This window comes from Electrophorus electricus, chromosome 24, assembly GCF_041902795.1.
Source record: "Electrophorus electricus isolate QZ-2024a chromosome 24, ASM4190279v1, whole genome shotgun sequence".
NCBI classification, from domain to species: Eukaryota; Metazoa; Chordata; class Actinopteri; order Gymnotiformes; family Gymnotidae; genus Electrophorus; species Electrophorus electricus.
This window is the reverse complement of record NC_137520.1, coordinates 8285300-8307206: the sequence shown is the minus strand read 5'-3', so window position 1 is coordinate 8307206 and position 21907 is coordinate 8285300. Positions and strand designations below refer to the sequence as shown.

Below are 21907 nucleotides of genomic sequence, written 5' to 3'. Positions count from 1 at the left end.
ATACCATAATTATGCTTAAAAGAAATGTAAAATATATTTGTTGGCTTTGGTACTGGCAGATATAGACACAAGAAATATCCATCATCAACGTCCGCATGGAATTTATGAGTCGAATATGTGCAGCTCACGCAGGACCATTCTGGGATATGTTCTTTACAACGCCTTTAAGGATTCCAGCAGACATTACAAAAATTGCAGTGGTACAAATCTACCTGCAGCGTTTCCTGTAAGGACCAACTAAATCTTTCATCTTCTTTCACTCAGTTCATTCTACTGCTCCTCCACAGTTCACAGGATGAATTTCTTATGAAAACTGAAACTTGTTCATAACCCGTGACATCACATAACCTCATTGACTAATTTGAGAATGCAAAGCATGAGGACTGAACAATCACAAATTTCAGACCGATGTCCAATAAACAATGCAGTTTAATGTTTCCCCCCCCCTTTTTTCCCATGCTACGGCACACCTGGTCCGGGTCCTTGGCTGCTTCAGAAACCTTGGGGAGTGGAACCACGTGTGTACGAGCAGAGAGAGCTGGAAACCATGAAAGTCACTAGATCCACACCATTCTGAACCGCTCAGAAGGCGGAAAGTGTTCCTGCCATCTCCAAACGGTCCTGTCTAGGACGCCACAGCATCATTAAACTCGTTGACAGCCCCTTGTTTTAAGAGCACTGAGACTGCAGTAATGCCCTAAACCACCACCCTCACCTCCTCCTTTTTATTTGCTATTTTTTTGTGGCGTCCTCTAATTCTCCATCTCCGGTTCCTAAGGGAACTTTCACATTCGGTCAGAAGCAGCTCAGTTCTTGGAGAAGTCTCCTCCAAGCAAGCAACATCCCATTCACACGCCCGCAGCCCGTGATGAATGCCAGTTGATCTTTATGTCGACGCACCAGCGATGTGCCTCGGTCTCCCGCGGACCTCCATGTGGGGAGTTATGAAAGAATCACTCGCCTGCTCGCGCTCACATGGTGCCAAACACTTTCACCAAAGGCCAAAATTTGAGGTATGAAAACACAGACCCAGGCCAAAAACAAGTCTTGAAATCCTTCTTACGCACAATTTAGGATCTGCGCAACCACATGCGTCCAGTGAATGAGACACATTGTCTTCCCTCACTAATGGCTATTCTCATCTGCTAACCACCTTCCTACTTATTTTGCTGCCATAAACTGAGAAATGTGTCCAAAAGCCATATAACGTGTGTGCATGGCTCAAACCTTCATTAAGGTCCATTTAAGAGCATCCTGTGTGTGAACGAATTACAACAGTCTTGGGGAAATGGAGAAGCTATTCTCTCCATGGGTGAACTCTGAGACATTTGAAAACGCACCAAAAAGTGTTGCTCGTACACCTATGGAAAATACACGTTGAGGGAACTTCAAACGCGTCATCAGACATTGTAGCTGCTTGCGTGGTGAGTCATGAATTGTCTGGCAGCCGTAATAACCAAAGTCCCCATCGCCCAAAGTGGCACCAGAGGTCCGCTGCATTCTCTGCACATGACCGTACTCCGGCGAAAGTGCCGAGCCGCTCGTTACAGAGTTGCTCGTTGCCGGGCTGCTCTTGTTTTGCCCAGCTGCTGTCATCTGCCCTTCAGCTCATTTGACAGCTTTTTGCTCAGATGGAATGATGAACAAGTGCCGAACTGGTTTGCCTGCTTTTGCCTCACACCTACAAACAGAGGAGAATGCCCCCGACTTTGAGTCTTCGTTCCTCTGAAGGTTTCTTCCTCATGCTCTAGGGTGTTTTTCCTTGCCACTGTTGCCCTGTTACTTGCTCACTGGGGGATTGTAAAAAGTGCAATATAAATAAATTTGACTTTGATTACTTGGAGCAAAAAAAAAAAAAAAAAGCACGTTTTGAGCACATCATCCTCTGAAGTCATTCTGAAATAAGTACTCCTAACTTCTGTCACCTTCTGTGACGCTGGAGCTTCTCAACTCCTCATTGTCACTTCTTGGCATTTACAGTTCAGTCATGCGAAAACAGTAATAGGGGACGTCAAAGACTGGATGCACCTGTGGATGGGGTTCCCCATTTCATCTGCATGACATTAAACATAAATCCCTCCTTTAAACCCTGCAGCAAGCACTCATTCCTAAATGCCACAAGACGCAGTGAAAGTCTAGACACTTCTGAGCACTTGCTACATTAAACACATTAAAAGTCTTCAAAGTGGCAGACTTTTGAAAAAAAAAAACAAAAAAAAAACCCCACCAACAAAGTGGGAAAAAATGCAGCTGTATCTAGTTAGCCACTGCTGGAGCTCGAGGTGTGACATCGGGGTGCAGCGTGTCAGCGTACAAGACCATCAGCCCACGACACCAACAGAGCATACCACCTACAGCACCACAGCTGCTGAGCCCTAGCAAGCTGCCGAGTCGAGGTGGGGAGCATGCCCGGGCGTGATAGCCTCTTCCCTGCCAGGGAGGAGGAAGGAGTGCGGGATTTACCCCCAGGAGGGGAGCTTCGGCTCGGACAAAGCAGGAAGCATGCGCTCCAAGCGTCACGCGTCTCCCTATGACATCATCGTCACACGCACGCTGCAATTGGAGTCAGAATATGCACCGGCTTGGGAGAAGGAAAAAAAACAAATAGGGGATGCGCCCATGCGGGTCCCAGGGGTACAAAAGTGTGCTTGATGGGGGGACAGCCATGCGTGCAAGTGGGGTGTCTGTGGTATCTGATTTGCACAAGCACACGTGCGCCCTCGAGCAAAACGGTGGCTCTTGGGAGCGGGCGGGGAAGGGGGACTGCCTGCATTTTGTGCATTATGTGCAGCAAAAGCAGACTTTGATTCCGACCGGGAATTCTCTCAGAACCACCAGCTCGGAGAAAAGCTCAGGCACTCTCCTTCATACAATACCGACACCCCCCTGTTCTGCCGCTGCTCTGAGAACACGTGTTTTAAAGCACAAGCGGGACATTTCAAACCGTACTTACTCATTAGCTGAAGATGAGGCTGAAAAACGTAGCCACTACATAAAACTTTGTTTTAACATGTGTGTCTACAGATGATAAAAAGCTCTGAGGCAAGCATTTTAGTATTTTGATTTTACAATTTCAAATATATAATTATCTGTAATTATTCAGTCAAAGAAGACTCTAGAGGGCAATCACTATAATCTGGACTCATTTTTTTAACTACAATAAAACATGATTATGTATCATTAGATTTTTTTTCTTGTAGCAGACATATTTATTGGCTACCAACAAGATTTCTTGATTTCTCTCTCTCAAACGGGAGGTTTGGTAAAAACATCAGGCAATCATCATAACATGGTAAAATACTACATTTCTGTATTTTATGTATAATATATAATAGTATAATAATAATACTATTGTGTAATAGTACAATAATAGTATGATAATAATGTTTTATTAATGTTATTTTACAACCAGTGTTTTCCATAATCACAGCCCAGATCTTGACTATGGAAATTCATTCTTTTTTTTTTTCTTTGATCCAAAATGAAAAAAAAGATCAACCTAAACTCAAAAAAAAAAAAAAAACATTTACACTTTATACTTCAGTCTTCAGTATGTATAAACAACAAAATTGACTATAACAGGTTTGAAAAAAATATTCTTTAGCAATTTCCAACTTAAATGTGTATAATATATTTCAATTCCTTTTCGCAAAACTCTATAAAGTTATCAGAAACGAGACCGAAACCTGTCTGTGCATTACAAATTGCTATTGTGAACTATCACCACAGATTCTAATAAAACCTTCACAGCTTGAAGTCTGAAAAGCAAACATTTTCATTCCTGTAAGACTGATAAGTACACACTGCTGGCACTGGGAAGAGTTATACTGGCCTCGTGAACTTGGCCTGATTTCTCTCTCTCTCTCTCTCTCTCTCTCTCTCTCTCTCTCTCTCTCTCTCTCTCTCTCTCTCTCTCTCTCTCTCTCTCTCTCTCTCTCTCTCTCTCTCTCTCTCTCTCTCTCTCTCGATTTTCTTCCTTTATTGGGTGAGCGGGTTCAACAGTCTGCTCTTCTACTGGTCGCCCTACAATGCCACAGTGCGCTACGCCAAATAATCACTCCCCACTGTTCATATATCAGCCAAAATGCACACTGGCACAAATGCCTGCACTTGCCGGCTGGATGCGCACGCATGCGCGTGCCCGCAAGTGTCAAGTTCCAGCATCTTTTTTTCCTCCCCCAGGCTCGCAAATTCTCCATTTTATCCTGGAGCAATTCAGACCAAATAAAACAGCAATTTCCCTGGATACTTCCATGCCGGTAACCATTCCTGTATCCGACTAAGCATCCCGGCATCCTCCACATCTTCCTCCTCCAGCTGGAAGCTAAGGGATGCGGGAGGACTCCGATGAAGGTGTTTTATTCCCTCTTCCACTCTGGGCTTGGTTATTAACTAGCGCTTGTGTCCTCCGGAGCCTGTTCTACCCATTAACCCCACTGATGCTCTTTTCTCATGATAATCAGCCTGCTTCCCACTGAGGAACCACAGGATTGTGCAACGCTTTCAGAAGAGTAAACCCCCCTCGATGCACAAGCTCACTCACTCTCTTTCTCCCTCTCTCTCTCTCTCTCTAACTCTCCCTCGTGTGCGTGCGCACACACACACACACACACACACACACACACACACACACACAGAATCAGGCATGTAATGTGCTGCCTTTTCAGAAAGCACATCGACAGATGTAGTATGAAAAGTTCTGAAGGGTTTTGTTGGAGAGAATAACACTGCCCACATACAACTCCAAAATGTGCTTTTGAACCAGACAGTGAGCAGTCATAACATATTTTAGCACAAATAACCATTTTGCAGAGTTAAACTGTAACTGTGTTTATATTAAAGAAATGAGTTTATCAGGTGTTAAGGCATTGGGGCAAACACCGTTCCAGGAAAGGTTTATACTGCTTCTTTTAATAACTAAGCATAGAAGTGACCAACAGTAAGCTATATACCGCAGATTCTCGCAATACTCCTTAAAAATACATGTAGCACCTTAAAAAAACCTTTACATTTAGATTTTCTGTGCAATAATATAAATCATATTAGCTAAGAAACAAAAGACAGAATTTCCCATTTTGTTTGTTTAAACCTATGTTAGCCTAACAATGTCTGACCCCTGTTCTTATACAGCAGAATATGGTTTCAAGTTGCAGAAACACAGCAACGTCAATACCAAAAACATTGTCTCGTGACGATCTTACTTCCATTTCCTTATTATGTAGCTCGAGGCAGTGGAAGTAGGGCCTTGATGGAGCATGCTTCCTAGGAGCCCACACTTAACACTTCCTAATTAATCACGACTTCAAACTCCACTGGAACCCGTAATCTACAAGCGTGCAGCTCAACGAAGCCCAACTTCAACACTTCCCGAGGTTCCTCTCAATTAGCCATGACAAACACACGGTGAAAGCAAGATGCGAAGGTAAAGTGTGCAGCCTTTATGACAAAGTCGTCGTAACCCCTTCATCTTCGCCTATAAAGAACCATAAAGGGGTTCTCAGTAGTAGAAAGCACAGGGACACGTCTCTTGAAGTCATTCATTCAGCTACAGGTGCTATGACAGTAATGTGGCATTAAAGACGTAATAACATCACATTTCACTATCATTTAAAAGCAAGAATAGGGGCGCTTATCTCAACAAGCTAAGTAGCGCTAGATGCAATTAAACTGTACATTTAATTTGCACCAAAATAGCCGTTCCATTAGATTAAGAGAGATGTTCGCGAACTGCAAACTGTCGCAGGATTTGAATGTAATCTACGATACGTGCTTTAAAGTACGATCTTGCCGAGAATACGTGAACTAGATAAACGCGTTAAACTATAAGCATTTAACATAATAAACATACACTACTAGAAAACTGTTTCCACCCGGTTTCATCGTAAATGCGTTACCGCCAATGACAGAAAACTTGTATTCAGCAAACTAAAGTCACAAAATAGCTGGAGTATTAGAGAGGGAGAAAATAACAACTGAATATGAAATGAGGTAATCTCCGCATCCAAGGTACAGCCAGCCCCATTTTCTGACACGATCGTACGTTATTTAGCCCTGGAGAGGCACGGATACGCACTCACACAACAATGCAAAAGATAGAAGTCACATCGTCTCAAAACTTCAGACAGGAACATCCGATCTCTGGCAAACAAACGAGCAAATGATAAACCAGTGCACCATGGAAGAAGTCTTACAACACAGACAGTCGAGTGAAACTAAGAAAATATTTTTATATTTAGACCCTCTGGCGATTTTCTCATATCAAGCAGTAGACTATTCATAGACTGACACATGAGATTAACGGTACAAATGGAAACAAACGCATTTGTTCCGTGTAAACTAAAGTTTCAAACGCAACATTAACGTTCCTTCAACTTGTGTCTGATTGGCAGAGCACAGGCATGCTCCGTAGTTCGATAAATATTCAGAAATTACTTTAAAATACCCTATTCAAACGAAAATCACATAGAACATCAGTTGATATAGCAGAAGTGACGGGCTACCAAATGCATTTTGTTTACCTATTGAATTATTCATATCTACAACATATTTATCGAAGAAGTTTTGAAAGAGCAAGCGGTAATTAAAAATTAAATACCCGAAGCTTTAACAGTAACAAAATAAGCAAAAAATAAATAACGTAGGGTCGAAGGAAAATAACAACATTATAGTCACAATTAAAAACCCGTTCAACACTTTACACCGATCATCGATGTGTTCAGTTGTATTAATTATGCGGATCTTATTAAAAAAACATGCACACATCAGAACGTGCAGCCACATTATGAGGACTTGCAAAAACGAGCAGTTACCCACCAAAAACTTTCCAGCACCGCATTAGTCAATTTCACAAGGAACCCCGGTAACATTCCATCACCGACTAAACGCAAACCTACCGTGGGAGACCCCACTCCACCTTTCCTTGTCTTTCTCCTCTCGATCTGTTGTTTTATTATTTTTTCCAATTTTTTTCTATAATTTTTCTGTTTTCGGGGCCTGAGTGTCTCGCTCTACTCAGGCTGCAGCACTAGAGTTATGGGGCGCGAGCATTGTGGGAGTGTGACGTCAGGCCACTTTCACAAACTTTTTTACAGGGGCTGGTAAACTGTTTTTTTTGTTTTGTTTTTTTAAGTAGTCGTTTACAGTACATTATAAATAACTGCGAAAAACATAGACGGTTACAAATGATCTGTCTGTGCACATACTCGGAATCTAACAATTTTAAACAAACGATAGCGGTATTGTACGCGAAAGTATAGTATAAAATATAAATAAGTTTAATGTCAACTGAGGTAACTGAAGAAGCAAATTCTTTTTGGGTCCATTTTGATCCATGCAAGGGACGTCGCGACGCTTATTAATTTGCAGTCCATTTTCACAAATCATTTAGATGAGAAAACTTAATTTAAATGTGTACTTCAATTATTTATTAGTGAATGCTGCAAGAATGGTCAAATATTTTCGTGAGTCAGATTTGCATGAGAACATAAATGATATTTTAGGCAGTCAGCAATTGTAAACCTAGTCTACATTTTTCATTATATGGAAACAATTAAGTATTGGTTGACATTTTATCTATGTAATTCAACCGATTGTATTCAATTATAAATAAACAATCACTTCGAGTGAACATTTTAATACATTTAATCATGCGTAATTAAACATATGATAAGTATCTGGACAAAGTAGGCCATATTAAACTAGTATGCAGACAATTAAAATGTCGGTTATGACATTAGCCTACTAATCTATCACAAATATTGTCTCTTCAGAAGTCCTGTCCAATCGTAGGCAGCACAAGAGTCTTGTGTGGTCTTAGGAAATCGAAAGACACTTTTCTGGTAACAAATTTTAACTAATCAAGAGTCTTCATTGCATAATGGAATCCGTTTGGTATTATTGCATGTAGCCTGTTTCCCCCTTATGGCTTTTAAAACGCATTCTCTGTTTTTATTTTTATTTTTATTTTTTTGGAGATGCTGTTAGTTTTAAAGAGGGGAGGAAGCCCCACGTGTGATTCTGCGGTGGTCTCACTTCACCTTGTGTTTTGGGGCGAAAGAATTACTTCCAGGGCATCCCAGCCGATTTCCTCACCACCGCAGCCCCCTCCCCGACACTGCGGATGGATGTGTTTGTGCGTGTGAGAGAGGGAGAGAGTAGGGGGTTGGGAGAGCAAGGGGTCTTCAGTAAAGTCTTTAGGCATGCTCTGTGCTAGTGCGAAAATGCGTTTTTGAGGTCTATATTAAAATAAATATCTTGCCTCTGGGGAGCTAAACCGGCTAGGTGATATAATGTAGTTTTCAAGTACCATTTATTTTTGTTTGTGTGTGTGTTTGTTTGTTTGTTTTGCAGACGTTCTCCGTACTTGATCCGAGAGTGCCACGAGGCTGGTGAAAAACGTGACGATATTCATCAATTAGACAAGCGTCAGCTTTCAAACGAAATTTTCGCAGTGTTCATTTGAGGAAATATTTAGAGTAGGGCTATATTTGTACGACGAAATCTGTTTTCTGTGATAGCCTATTTTAAGTTCTGGATGACACTTACGCACCTGGATTATATGTATATCTTCACTTTTCAGTTTCTGTAAAAAAAAAAAGTGTTTTAATTCATGTATTATTTTGTCTTAACAGTATTTTAAATCCGACTTTACATTTATGATACAAGTGAAAGTACTTTTTAAGATCTTTAGCTTTGGCAAATATAGAAATAGTTTAGTTTTAAGATGTAACTATTTTCGTGTTTTTTACGTTTAAAACTACAGTCAGCTGTTGTATTCTCAGTAATTAATTTGAATAAAGATCAACAATATGCTAAAATGGCAGCTCAACAGTTTCAAAGTGTGCATGTTAATAAAAAGATTTGATTATTTAATTCTACACTTTTCTTCTTTTCTACTTCTCTTTTCTCCTAAGATAGAAGAAAATTAGCCACTAAATTATGACTTTGCAATAAAAATAAAAAGTTATAGATTCCAAATAATGAGGCCTGTCTCTGGAATATATGTACAGTTTCTGTTTACATAGCTTTACTGATTATGTACACATAGGTATAATAATCAATAAACTTACAGACACAGAGTGGATCTGTGAGGACACAAATCTGGCTAATGTGTTACTGTTTCTCAAACCTTCATATAACTTGTTATTAAATTTAGTTGATTAATTAATCAACATAATTTAAGCACAGTTAAATGAGGGTAGCATCAAAACAACAATTTAAAAACCCTAAAAATACCCTAAAAATCTAAATTCAGTGCTCAATGCTAATGCTCTGCAGTGTCATATTCTGACACCTATTGGCTGTCTGCCTAAATGAATTATATATTATTTATTTTAAAAATGAATATATTTCCACACTGATGACTCAGCAAAAACTCTATTCAGCTGTTCGAAAAGATACTCAAAAATAAATCATTGTTAATTGTTGCTTTAAATTTTATTCACAGGTTAGCTGCATAACTGGTTCATTATGCACTGTAAACAAACAAATATTTAGGAAAAGATAGAGTATGTTAATAGTCAGGATGTTGGCAAATTTTTAGGATTCTAGGACAGAGGGAGTTCATCAGAGAGGAGATGCACGTGTCTTTAATTTTTTAATTATTTTTAATGTATTTATTTAAGGCTTTTTTGGGAGGAGGGGGGTTCCCAAGAGTTTCTCCAAAGGTTCGCACTTAAAACCATTACTGGAGGCTAGAGATAAATTTTATAGTCATCTCCACACCCTATAAAGTGAAAGTGACATGGAAGGTTGTGTTGGTGGTGTCAGAGATGGTGATCCAAAACCAATTCATATGTTGCTAATGTGACTAATGGAAGTTAGGTCATCAAAACAGTGGGAGCATTTTCAGAAGCATAGCATGGGATACATTCCATTAAGTTTATTGTCTGTACATTCATATAGACGATTGCCAAAGTTTACTAAATAGTTTATGAAAGAAATTATATTCATCTTTTCCAAACTGAAAAAGAGAGGCTTGTGACAGTGTGAGCATACATAATATTATATTGTACTGACTCACAATCCTCAGTATCTATCAATACATGTGGCAAACTGGACAATACATTATTTATCATGTTTTGTTTTGCATTCTCTGCTAGCTGCTCCACTTGTGTACAAAACACAGCCTATCGTACAGAACAGTGAAATAAGGAATAGTAATAAAAAAAAAACAAAAAAAACAAACAAACAAAAAAGTAGTAATAAAATAAAGCTATAGATAGAGAGCAAACAACATGGCATTAGATGTAGCAACAGTGTCGTTAAACAGCCCTGGAGTGAAGGTGGCCGCATAGACACCACCGTGAACGAGCCGAGCAAAACCCCACTTGTTCCTTCAAAAGGCTCAAATGCTGATAACAATAATGTTGAATGCTGTAATACACTGATAACAGGAATGTAATGCCCAACCGCATCCCCTCCTTATTCTTATTTTTAATATTGACGAGTGTATTGAATCAAGACGCTTCTATATCCTAAATGCACGTTGAAGTTTGTGAATTGTTATAGCTCTAGTTAGAGGGCCGTGCAGTACAGTGCGATGCGCTGTCTCGCTGATTTTTTTCTCATGATGTGTATTTTTATGTTAAGCGGTGAAGGACAAAGCAGCAGTGATATCGGCATCGTATTTATGATTGTGATTATAGTTATTGACATGCACACAAAAATGTGAAATAACTGAGGATTTCAGTGAACTCCTAGGCATTGAATTGGAATCAGCAAATAAAAGATGTTCTTAATGTTTCACAAAAAGAAACACAGCCTACTGGGATCTTTAAGTGAAATTAATCTGTTGCTATGATAATAGCTGCAGCAATATTGTATACACTCTGGCAGAATGATGTAGGTAGAACAGAAGCCAAAGCTCTCGCTCTCTCGCTCTCTCTCTCGCTCTCTCTCTCTCTCTCTCTCTCTCTCTCTCTCTCTCGCTCATATCTACATGGTGGCCTCTGTTAGACATCAGATTTAGCTTAATTTATTTTAGGCTACTTTCTCAAACAATTCTAAACCAAGTCCAAACAGTGGTGGAAGACATGCACAAAAAGACAAAAGTATAAAATGCTTTTCTCTACTCGGTTTGAGCACAGCAGAGTGATGGTCTGTCATTTGGAGCTCCAGATCAATTTTAAAGTGCTGTTTGAAATGCCATGCCCACTCCTGGTAGCCCAGCCAACTTCGCTCCTCTCCCCACCTCAAACAGGCTTGTAAAAAAAAGCCATTAGGAAGAACAAGGGCAGGGTGAGTTTCAAAGGCATAGGCACCACGCACCCACCCCCATTCAAAGGTCCTAATTAGGTTTGGATTTATCATGGAAGATTGAAGGGCCAATTTCTCACTCCTACACGAATGTGAAGATGGCTGTAGACTGAAAGATAAAATCCTGCCTAAACACACACTCATATCTTAAAACTGACAGAGGGTGTTGTTTTTGTTTTGGTTTTTTTTTTGGGGGGGGGGGGCATTGGAAACATCTGTAGCTATTTATAAGTAAGTAGGCAGGAGCCCCACACCGTTATTGGTGTCATCTCAATTTCCCTGTTTTTCTCCTCCTCTTTCCCCCTTTCTTTTCTCACTTCTCTATTCTCTCAGTCCCTTCTAAGACATAACACATGCTCCTAGTGTCCCAGTGGAGCCACCATCCGTGGGCAAGTGCCACCAAAGCCATGCCAAAGCACCACTGATGACAACAATAGCAATTAAAGTAGGGGGTGATTTGTACACATCTGGAGTGGATTTCCCTGCCAGAAGAGTCTGCTGCTCACAGCATCCACTCCTCCTCCCTCTCTCCCACCCTCTGTTTCCCTGCTCCTGATTTTTTTTTTAAACATTTTTTTAATTGTTTGGTTAAAAACAGATGGTTGGTTTACATGAGCGAGTACTGGCGATAAACATGCTTAAACGTGCAGTCCATTCGCCAAGAGAGTCATCCTTGCTGCTCACTTAGTGGCCAGAATTAGTGTCTGTACTCAGAACGAAACACCATCTCTCCCTCATCCCTGCCTTCCAGTGCCCTATCATTTCCCATAGGTCTTTTGATGGCATTTTTTTCATTTGTAAATTCTAGGCCAATAAACCAAACCCTTGCCACCATTGTGGGAAAACTATTTTAGGAAATAAGCATTTGTTTGATTTGTTGATTGTGGTTAACCTCCCCTCTCTGGGTAATGCTGGATGTGCAGTTGAGTAAGTGTAGTTGTAGGATAATGTTAGTTTTGTGAACACAGGATAACCTCACAGACTTTTCTCTGATTAGGGAGATCAGTTTGAGCACTGAAATAAACCACACCATTAATCTCATGCACTCTCTTCATCTCATTCTTACCACTCCTGAAACCACCCTGATTTTCTTATATATGAATGATGACCCTACTCCTGCTGTCTTTTCCTTCTGTCTGTCCTTCCCTCGATTAAGTGGAGAATCTAATAAATTGTGAATTGTGACAGAAGCACCGTTAGACTACAGAGAGTTTCTCCACCTTTCTGAGGTCAATCCTACAGCTGTAATATAGGCACACAGATGGCGAAAAGGTGTACTGAATAGGGTGCACAATGGAATGATGAATCCACAATATTAGAGTGACAAGAGGGAGCGAAGGAAAGGTGTAGCAAGCAGACAGAGAGAGAGAGTGAGTGTGAGAGAGAGAGAGAGAGAGAGAGAGAGAGAGAGAGAGAGAGACGCCGATTGGCCCATCAGGCTGCAGTGATGGTGTGTATCGTGTTAGGCAGTCGGCAAACAGATCTGTCTGGGGCTGATAATGAGCATGGGTGGAGCACACAGTGATGTCGTAGCCATCCAGACCCTCTGCTACCAACGCTTATCAATGAGGTATACAGAGATCCTGCCACATGTACCGGAAATTACTGATACCCCCCCACCCCCCACCCCCACAGACACACTCACCATGGTGCAGGCAAGGCCTGATTTCTTCAAAAGTGGCCCAAAGAATTGAATGGGTTTTAAAGTAAGTATAGTCTGGAAGGCCATGTACAGCTTTTCAATCCACAACCCTCTACATGTCACTTGTCAGCCTTGTTATTTGTGACAGAGGTTAACATTTAGAAAAGGAAATGTTTCTTCTTTCGGATTTGTTCTTCCTCTCTCTGAGTGAAAGGTTCACTGCAAGTTGCATGTAGGCAGACAATGAGAAGCGATTGTTTTACGCTCTATCTAGTGGCCTTTGAAGATCTGATTCGCTTCCTCAACCCCTCCGACAGTTCAAGACTCTGGCAAGAGAGGAGCAGACAGCCGAGGCTCGCTTTGCACGCTTATCACCGCCGTCATCTCCAACAATGAAGAACCCTGTGCGACTGTGCGCGACTGTGCGCGAGTACGTGCCGAACGCTGCGGAGTGGGGGATGGGGCTGACGGGTGAGAGAGGAGGGATAGGAGGAAGGTGATAGACAGAAGAAAGAGTGGAACATGACAAAAGAATGAGAAAGGAAATGGTGAAAGATAGGGTGACTAAATGGGGGCCGATAGATGCTGTTACTTTAACTGCTTGCCAAAGACGTACCCAAGCACAGCTTAGGACCTATAGGCTAGATGCCATTGCTGAAGAAATTGAGCTCATTTAGCCTGCCTCAGTCACCTAATGAGAACACAGGTAACGCGTGAACACAAACACATTCTGTCATTACTGTTATTACTGTTATAGGTAGTTCATTGAATCCAAGTTGTCTCACAAATAACTCAAGTGGGAAATGAAGCATTTCTAGGACTCTCATATTTTATTCATCTTTAAGCACATTAAGACCAAGTGTAACTTCCCAGTAATGTGTCTTATCTAGCACAGACCAACTTGTCTAGGACGCCCAGGGCCAACTCACAATTCCGTTCAGCGTATATGCAACCAACCACCATGTCTTTTCAAACATGTGCCACACCGACCTGTTTCTAAGTGGACTTTGTATTGGCTGGTACATTGCTTATTAATCAGGAAGTGAAGTGTTCCTAAATACCTTGACAGAGACCCTAGTCACTGGCAGCATGTGACACAATTAGGATTCAAGCCTAATTACTGGTATTAGAAGAACTTAGGTGTGTATTCTCAGGCATTACATTTTCAGATGAGACATACTTTATGCAAAGGAAATACTGGCAACCCCCAAATCCCCTCCCCAGCCCAAATAAAAACACACATGGGAACCATAGCTCATTCATGATGTTTGTGTATCACACTGGAGAGAGGCTGGATCCAGAACATGCTGCACACACATGCTCCATTTAATGATAGGGTTAACGAAAGCACCATGACTTAAACATAAGCTCTGCTCCATCAGTTGTATGTCACTTACAATGCAGTGATGAAATGACCTGCAACTCTATAAGGCTGCTTAGTGGGAGATGTTTCTTGTTAAAAGCAGTATATCTTTAACTGAAATACATTGATCTATGCTCTTCATCTGAGGAAGGGCCATTAGATGGTGCTTTTTTGTACTATAGAGCTATCACCTTGTTTATAATCTCTCAGAAATCGCAATAATTACTATTCCAACAATTAATACGAGTAATGAATTAATGGTAGATACATGCATGTGGGGGACCTTTCACCCACTATATGCTATATTAGTACAAATGTGTCACTTAAGGAATGTTATGACATAGATGTGGAGCGATCACAAGGCAAACGAATACACTGAGATGAGCGAGATTTATTAAGGGCAAATCCATAATGTGAGTTGTTAGAACAGTCCAGGTTCAGTGAGCCAACACGTAGAGTCCAGGTATACAAAATAAGACAAACAGGGACTAGGAATAACACATGAAGGCTAGGAATCACAAAGTGTGGCAAATATTTAACACAGGAAGGCTAGAATTAATTCATGGCTTAAATACATGGTCTAACTAGAATTAAACAAGACACAGGTGATACAAATAATGGGTGGAGAAAATGAAACACGGAAGCAAAACAAAGACAAAAAACAGGGAAACTATGACAACGAAGACACTATGGAGTGGCTAATCATGACAAGATGTTACACATTAAAATAAACATAGGCAGCATCCACCTAAGTTCATTTTACAGTCACAAGCCACTATATTAGAAACATCAAACTTGTACATATATTTACTGAATACTTTATTAAGTATATCTACATAAAATCAAATCAGATGTATTTATATAGCGCTTTTTACAGCAGATGTTGTCACAAAGCAGCTTTACAAATGTCCAAGTCCAAGCCCCCAGTGAGCAAGCCATGGGTGGCAAGGAAAAACTCTCTAGAGCATGAGGAAGATATCTTGAGAAGAACCAAGACTCAAAGGGGGAGCTCTATCCTCCTCTGGCCAAAATGATATCTATCATTTTGTAAGTATACAGCAGCATTGCTAGTTTGCACAATTCATCAGCCAACCTCTAACATGTTTACCACAGATTTATTTCCACCCATAGCACTACTGATGCTGGGATATTGTCACTGACATGGTGGGAGGATGAATGGAGATTTTACTGCATTAATAAGGCATAGCAGTGTTGCAAAGCACATGTCTGGTGTGAGTGTAATCTGCCATCCAAAAACATACAGCCCAACAGTCCCTTGCTCACAAAATAATCACTATTGAAGAGGTAGTGGATGGCTAACACAGTCTGTGTGGGGCTACAAACTCTAACTATGCCAACAACGTGTACCTACAGTGGTGCCTGAATGTTTGTGAACCCTTTGTAAGTTTCTATATTTTTACATACATTTGACCTAAAACAGTCCTAAAAGTAGATAGAACCAAATCAAACAAATGAGAAAAATATTAGACTAATTTATTCTTTGAGGAAAATGATTCAAGTGGCAAAAGTACATGAACCTTAAATCAGTATCTTTTTTAACCATTCTTTGGTAGAACGACTTGTGCCCATGTTCTCCTGAGATTCAGTTCATGGATGGATGGCCTGAGATTTCCTTTTAGAATTTGATGGTATAATTCAGAATTCATTGTTCCGTCAATGATGGCAAGCTGTCCTGACCCAGATGCAGCAAAACAGGCCAAAACCATGACATACCTCCAGCATGTTTCACAGAAGGGAATGCTGGAATACAATGTTTTCCTTACTCTTTTACACCAAAAATATCTATTTTGGTATCATCCGTCCACAAAACATTGATCCAACAGCCTTCTGACTTGTCCATGTGATCTTTAGCAAACCGCAAATGGGCAGAAATGTTCTTTTTGAAGAGCAGTGGCTTTCCCCTTGCAACCTTGCCATGCACACCGTTGTTGTTCAGTGTTCTTCTGATGGTGGACTCATGAGCATTAACCTTAACCTGAGAAAGGCCTTTAGCTGATTAGAAGTTACCTTGGGTTCTTCTGTGACCTCGCAGACTATGACACGCCTTGCTCTTGGCATGATTTGTATTGGTCGACCACTCCTGAGGTGGGTAATAATGTTCTTGAATTTCCTCAATCTGTACACAATCTGGACAACTGTGGATTGGTGGAGTCCAAACTCTTTATTGATGGTCTTGTAATCTTTTACAGCCTGATGAGCACCAGCAGCTCTTCTGAGGTCCCCAGAAATCTTTGTTTGTGCTATGATACACTTCCACGAACATGTGAATTTCAGACGTGATAGATCCATGTTCTTTAAATAAAACAAGGGGCCCACTCCTGAAGGTTCACATATTTTTGCTGCTCACAGATATATACAGTAATATTGGATCAATAAATACATGACAGAGTCTAATATTTTTGTCTCATTTGTTTGACTTTGTTCTCTTTATCTACTCTTAGGACTTGTGTGACAATCTGATGAAGTTTTAGGTCAAATATATACATTTCTAAAGGGTTAGCAAACAAAGGTAAGCTTTACAATCAATGACACCCCTACCTGTCTACGTGAGAAGTATCTATATAAAAAGCACCGGCTAAATTATACAGGAATAACAGGTTTTGTTTTTGCACTAGAATACGTTATTTCCTATTACACCAATCAGAAGCTAATACGTGCACCTGGCTGTCCCAACCTAAATAGGATTATAATCTAACCCACTTTTGGAATACCTTCACACACTGCAGCATAAGTCAAATATAATTAAATATAATCAAATATAATCAAAACATGCTATCTACAGAAATGCATATAGAAATTATTTTCCCGAAGTTCATCTCACCCGCCCTATTACTAGTCAACAGCAGGTCTACAGCGTACCAAGAGTTAAAAATACTAACAATTATTCGCAGTGCATTGTGGGACAGGGGATGGTTCACAATGGCGGCGAAACCAAAGCACTTTAAACTTTTGATTTTAAGTTGGTTACATGTAACATTTTATCCATCTGACACGTTTACCGATGCCACAGATTTGATATGGGATGAAAATGGATACATTGTTTACTGTCCATGCATGGGTAATCGATCCCTGTATAACATATTTAGAAAAAAGATTCACATTGTATCGACGGATGATTTGTTGAATGGATTTAAACAGTGCATGCAACAGTCTTTGGTTAGGTTCAGAACGAAACGTTATTTGTGTAATTCTGCTTTCGGTCCAGACACTGGAGAACGACGGAATGTGGTCAAAACTCTTGGGCTGTTGGGTTAACCCGTAAATCTCATTGCTTAAAGCTATTGATGTCCGAGTGAAGTAGCCTATCCAGGGCTCTGTTATGTTTCTTCGTCGTCACAGGTCGGTTTGGAAACCAGGCGGACCATTTCCTTGGGTCGCTGGCCTTTGCAAAAATGCTGAATCGAACATTGGTGGTTCCCCCCTGGATCGTTTACCGGCATCACGCGCCCCCGTACACAAACGTAAGCGCAACTTGTATGCGGTCACGCGCTGTTGCCATTAGTTCAGGACGGTGATCACTTTTAAACATGGGCTATTCCCTAGAAACATGTAATGACACGCCACACAAACTAACGGCGAATACCAGATATGTAACTTGGCCATACGCTTGTTAACTGACTGTGCTTTCAGTGTCGTCATTTGACAATTCTAAAAATACTGTATACTCCGAAAAGCCACCCGTGACAACAGGTCACCATTTATTGCCGTGCACGTAACCCTGTCCTCTTGCAACAGGTGCACGTCCCCTACACTGAATTTTTCCAGTTGGATCCACTGAAGCAGTACCACCGAGTGGTGGCTCTGGAGGACTTTATGCACCATTTGGCCCCCACACACTGGCCGCTGGGACAGAGGACAGCATACTGCTTTGAGTCTTCTGTCCAAAGGAGTGCTGATAAGAAGAGCTGCCCAATGAAGGTGTGTAGAAGGGTGTAGTGGGAAATTGCTGGCTACCTATAGAGCAACTGCCTTGGATTAGGTCACTTGATTCGGTCTTTTCCACACCACACTTGGAAGAGTCTAAAATGGACATTGATTTGTCTCAGGTGGCCTTTCAATAAAAATAAAGCTATCACAGCAATCTTGAACAAGCAGGCCCACAAATCCAATTACAAAAACAACTTTGTTTTTGCTTTACATCTTGCTTTTTTACTTAAGGCTTTGATGTCTAAGTTTGATGTCTAAGTTTACTCAGCCAATATGTAGCTAAACGCTTGGGGTGAGACCGTGGACAAAGTTCCCAGGTGCATTATCCCAAGGATAATGATGTGGTACAGTAACTATTTTCTACCTATGGGCACTTTGTATAATGTGCGCCTGGAAAATTAAATGTTTCAAGCGTTTTTCATGAGGCGATTAGTGAACCATTGCCACCTGCAGGGCTCTTAAGAGAACTGCATGTTAAAACATTGCTGATCTGTATGCAGGATGGGAATCCGTTTGGTCCGTTCTGGGACCACATTGGGGTGGACTTTGACCACTCTATCCCATTTGGTGGCCTGTTTTTCACCTCCAACTACATACCACACTGGATGAAAAGGTACAAATTTGTCGTGGTGCAACAACAACAATAATAATAATGATTGTTGTTATATAGCGATAGTTGCATGATCTTGCAACAAAGCTGTGGTGTTGAATAAGTAATCACCAGCGATAAAGACTGCGCTGAATTAGTGCATCTCGGTCCCCCTTACTGTGTGTTAAGGTTCCCCCCTGCAGAGCACCCGGTGTTGGCTCTAGCTGGAGCCCCAGCCCAATTTCCTGTGCTGGAGGAACATGTGGGTCTGCAGCGCTACGTGGTGTGGGCCAAGAGGATGGTGCAGGATGGGGAGAAGCACATAAGCGCAGAGCTCCTCAGACCCTACGTGGGCATCCACCTTCGCATCGGCTCAGACTGGGTGAGTGCCAAGCTTGACCCTGAACCTGACTCTAGGCTTTCAAAACCTCCAAAGCCCGACTCTTGCCTCTCAAACCATGCTTAGTCTGATTTTGGCCCTTTAAAATCCCTCTGCCTGACTCTAGCCCTTTAAATCCTGCTAACTCTGATTCTAATATTTTCCACCTACATGATCTCTCGTTTCCCATCCTGCAGCAAAACGCTTGCAACCTGCTGCAGTCAGGAGAGGCGGGTCCTCACCTCATGGCATCTCCGCAGTGCGTTGGCTATGACCGTCAGACTGCACTCCCTCTCACCTTCACCATGTGTCTGCCCGACCTGGCAGAGATCCTGCGTGCCGTCAAGCTCTGGGTGAAAAAGACACACGCTCATGCTGTCTTCATAGCCACCGACTCCGAGTCCTACAGCTCAGAGATCGAGAAGCTCTTCAAGGGCAAGGTATTAGAGGATGGATGAAGAGAGAATGTGTTTGTCAATGACTATTGCTGAATTGTATTAGGTTTGCTCCTAACACATTTGTTTTCCTTTGAGTTATTCTACATTCAGAGGCTTAATTGGGACTGGAGTCCCAATTCATTTTTGTATTTTTGAACACCGTAGTCACGATGATTGTTTTTTCCCCATGCTGCTTGTAGTAGATGGGGACTTTGACATCATCTTGGACTCTGGGTTCTAAAATGCTTAGATTGATTTCAGCCTTTAAATCTTTAAGAAAAATGGTGTGTGGTTGCGCTCAAGCCAAGAAAACAAAATGAAAATATTTGCTGTAGGTGATGAGCACTGACAATTGCTTGAAAGCTGAAATGTTTGCTCTTGTTTCACTAGCTGACATCAAACCATATTAATGGAATAAAATTGAACTCTGGATTCTCCTGATCCTTTTCTGTACTGTGTGGGTACTTTCTTAATTTTTGTGAGCATTTAAATCTTTGAAGCGAGTCCAGTATCTTTTCAGAGTGACCGAGTTGCTGTTTAGATTACTGCTGGTACTTTAATCTCATTCTTTTCTCTTGCAGGTCAAGGTGGTCAGTCTTCGTCCGGACATGGCTCAGCTTGACCTGTACATCCTGGGTCAGGCTGACCATTTTATAGGCAACTGTGTGTCCTCCTTCTCCGCATTCGTGAAGCGGGAGAGGGACGTTCATGGCAGACGCTCCTCCTTCTTTGGGATGGATTACCCTGGGAGAAAGAAGGGAAAAGAGGAACTTTAGCAAGCGGCTCGGGCCGCTTTGTTCTTGACCACGAAGGTTTACCTGTCCAGAGATCTCAGGTGATTGGTTTGTGTTTACAGAAGAGTGGGGTTATGTTGTTGCAGTTAAGTACAGAGTAGAGGCACAGTAAGTTCAGGATGCCTTTGTTTAAACACTACAAACTAATAGTCTCACTCTGTAGCTCTTATTTTCCAAAAAAATAAAAAGATTTAGAGAATTCCATCATGGTTGTCTGGGAAAAACATTACCAGTGTCTGTGTCTAGTTTCAGGTTTTTTCCGCAAGAAACATCTCACTGTACATTCCTTGCAGTGAAAAGCATAGCTGTAAGCTTCCAAGGTGTATCACATTTTCCAGGCAAAATAGAGCATTCCAGTATAGTTGTAAAAACATCTCCCATACACAGTATTCTCCCCATATACATGTTAGTCTTCTTTTGCTTACCTGATAGAGCAGGTGGAGCAATGTGTTTGGAACATCAGGGATATGGGTTTGATTTCCTGGAAGCACACACACCCTGTCATACTGATAAAAGTCACTCTGGATAAGAGCACCTGCCAAATGCTGCAAACATAAATACATTTGCAGTGTACTGCTAGTATACCACCCAATAATGTATTCTTTGGCAAGTTTTGCTTTTAGGTGCTAAATGAATGGGTTCCCCAACAGTAAGTTTGTGTATAAACCACAAATATTATGTAAAAAACCCCCAAAAACTATGTATTGTTTTTCAGCATATCAGCCAAATGATGAAGAGATGTCTCTGCTGAGCTGTGAATGTGACTAAACTATGGTGGCAGTAGCAGCCTGATATGAAATTGTGATTAGATGTGCTGCAAGGCTACATCTATCTAGATCCACTTGTCCATGTCCACATCAGTAGCGTTTAATGATTAAAAAAGCAAGATGCAAAGGTAGCATTTGGTGTTGTGGGTTAGTCCTCATGGAAAATGATGCCTGTCAGGGGTGAAGTAAATGATCCTCTGGATGCTAATTATAGTGAGGTGGGGAGACCGAATTAGTCTGTTGGTTAGTGTTCATTCAAACAAACGCGCATGCTACCAGAAAGCTTGTGAAGGACCCATGGCCTCACAATTGTGGAAGAAAAATGCTGGCTCAGTCCTGAAAGGTGTCAGAATTGTATGGCTTGTCTGTGCTTTAGGAGACGATGAGACAAAGTTTTAGATTTTTAGTGTTTGAGGTGTGTGGTAGTGTATGTGGTAGTTTCAGTTTTAACCAAAGGTCAGTTTTTAGCATTCCTCTGTGATGGTTACCAACAGAGTTTTGATAGAAGTAGCTGCTCATAGATTTTTTTTTAACCATATATGCTTTTTTTTTCCCATTGTCTGTCTGAACAAAAATCTTGTTTGTTTTTTTTTTATTTTCAATGACAAAAGTTCCAGCACTAGTACCCCATGTTGAGTTGCCTTCAGACGCATCATTCCATGTCAACATTCAGTCTTTATGAAGGGGAAAATAAGTAAAAAAAAAAAATTAAACATTCCTTGTCTGATTGTG

At 41.1% G+C, this 21907-nt stretch overlaps 2 protein-coding genes and 1 long non-coding RNA gene across 4 annotated transcripts in view; 2 read left to right on the top strand and 1 right to left on the bottom strand.

Moving 5' to 3' along the window:
* plagl2 (pleiomorphic adenoma gene-like 2) overlaps positions 1-7035 on the bottom strand; it is a 29287-nt gene extending 22252 nt beyond the window's left edge. The window contains exon 1 of one of the 2 annotated variants that reach the window (XM_035522260.2): positions 6894-7035. The gene's annotated coding sequence lies outside the window, so the exon portion shown is untranslated. Of the gene's footprint in view, positions 1-6813 lie in introns of both variants that reach the window. The other variant, XM_081706754.1, reaches the window with a different exon arrangement.
* A 131-nt stretch (positions 7036-7166) lies between these two features.
* On the top strand, positions 7167-8967 carry LOC145653539 (uncharacterized). Its single transcript, XR_014119767.1, has 3 exons — positions 7167-7460; positions 7770-7838; positions 8350-8967. It is a non-coding gene; the product is annotated as an uncharacterized LOC145653539 (long non-coding RNA).
* Positions 8968-17168: 8201 nt separating this feature from the next.
* On the top strand, positions 17169-21892 carry pofut1 (protein O-fucosyltransferase 1). The gene is made up of 7 exons (XM_027007031.3): positions 17169-17340; positions 17622-17743; positions 18018-18200; positions 18710-18822; positions 18988-19180; positions 19375-19617; positions 20196-21892. The coding sequence occupies exons 1-7, from the start codon at positions 17202-17204 to the stop codon at positions 20388-20390; spliced, it is 1188 nt and encodes a 395-aa protein (XP_026862832.2). The 5' UTR covers positions 17169-17201; the 3' UTR covers positions 20391-21892.
* Positions 21893-21907: the final 15 nt, after the last annotated feature.

What these genes read in the sequence shown, in the direction of transcription:
- pofut1 (XM_027007031.3), top strand. Translation starts at nt 17,202, where the DNA reads ATGGCGGCGAAACCAAAGCACTTTAAACTTTTGATTTTAAGTTGGTTA. An exon ending in ATACCACACTGGATGAAAAG is followed by an intron (nt 18,823 to 18,987) that starts GTACAAATTTGT and finishes CTGTGTGTTAAG; the next exon opens with GTTCCCCCCTGCAGAGCACC. An exon ending in AGAAGCTCTTCAAGGGCAAG is followed by an intron (nt 19,618 to 20,195) that starts GTATTAGAGGAT and finishes TTTCTCTTGCAG; the next exon opens with GTCAAGGTGGTCAGTCTTCG.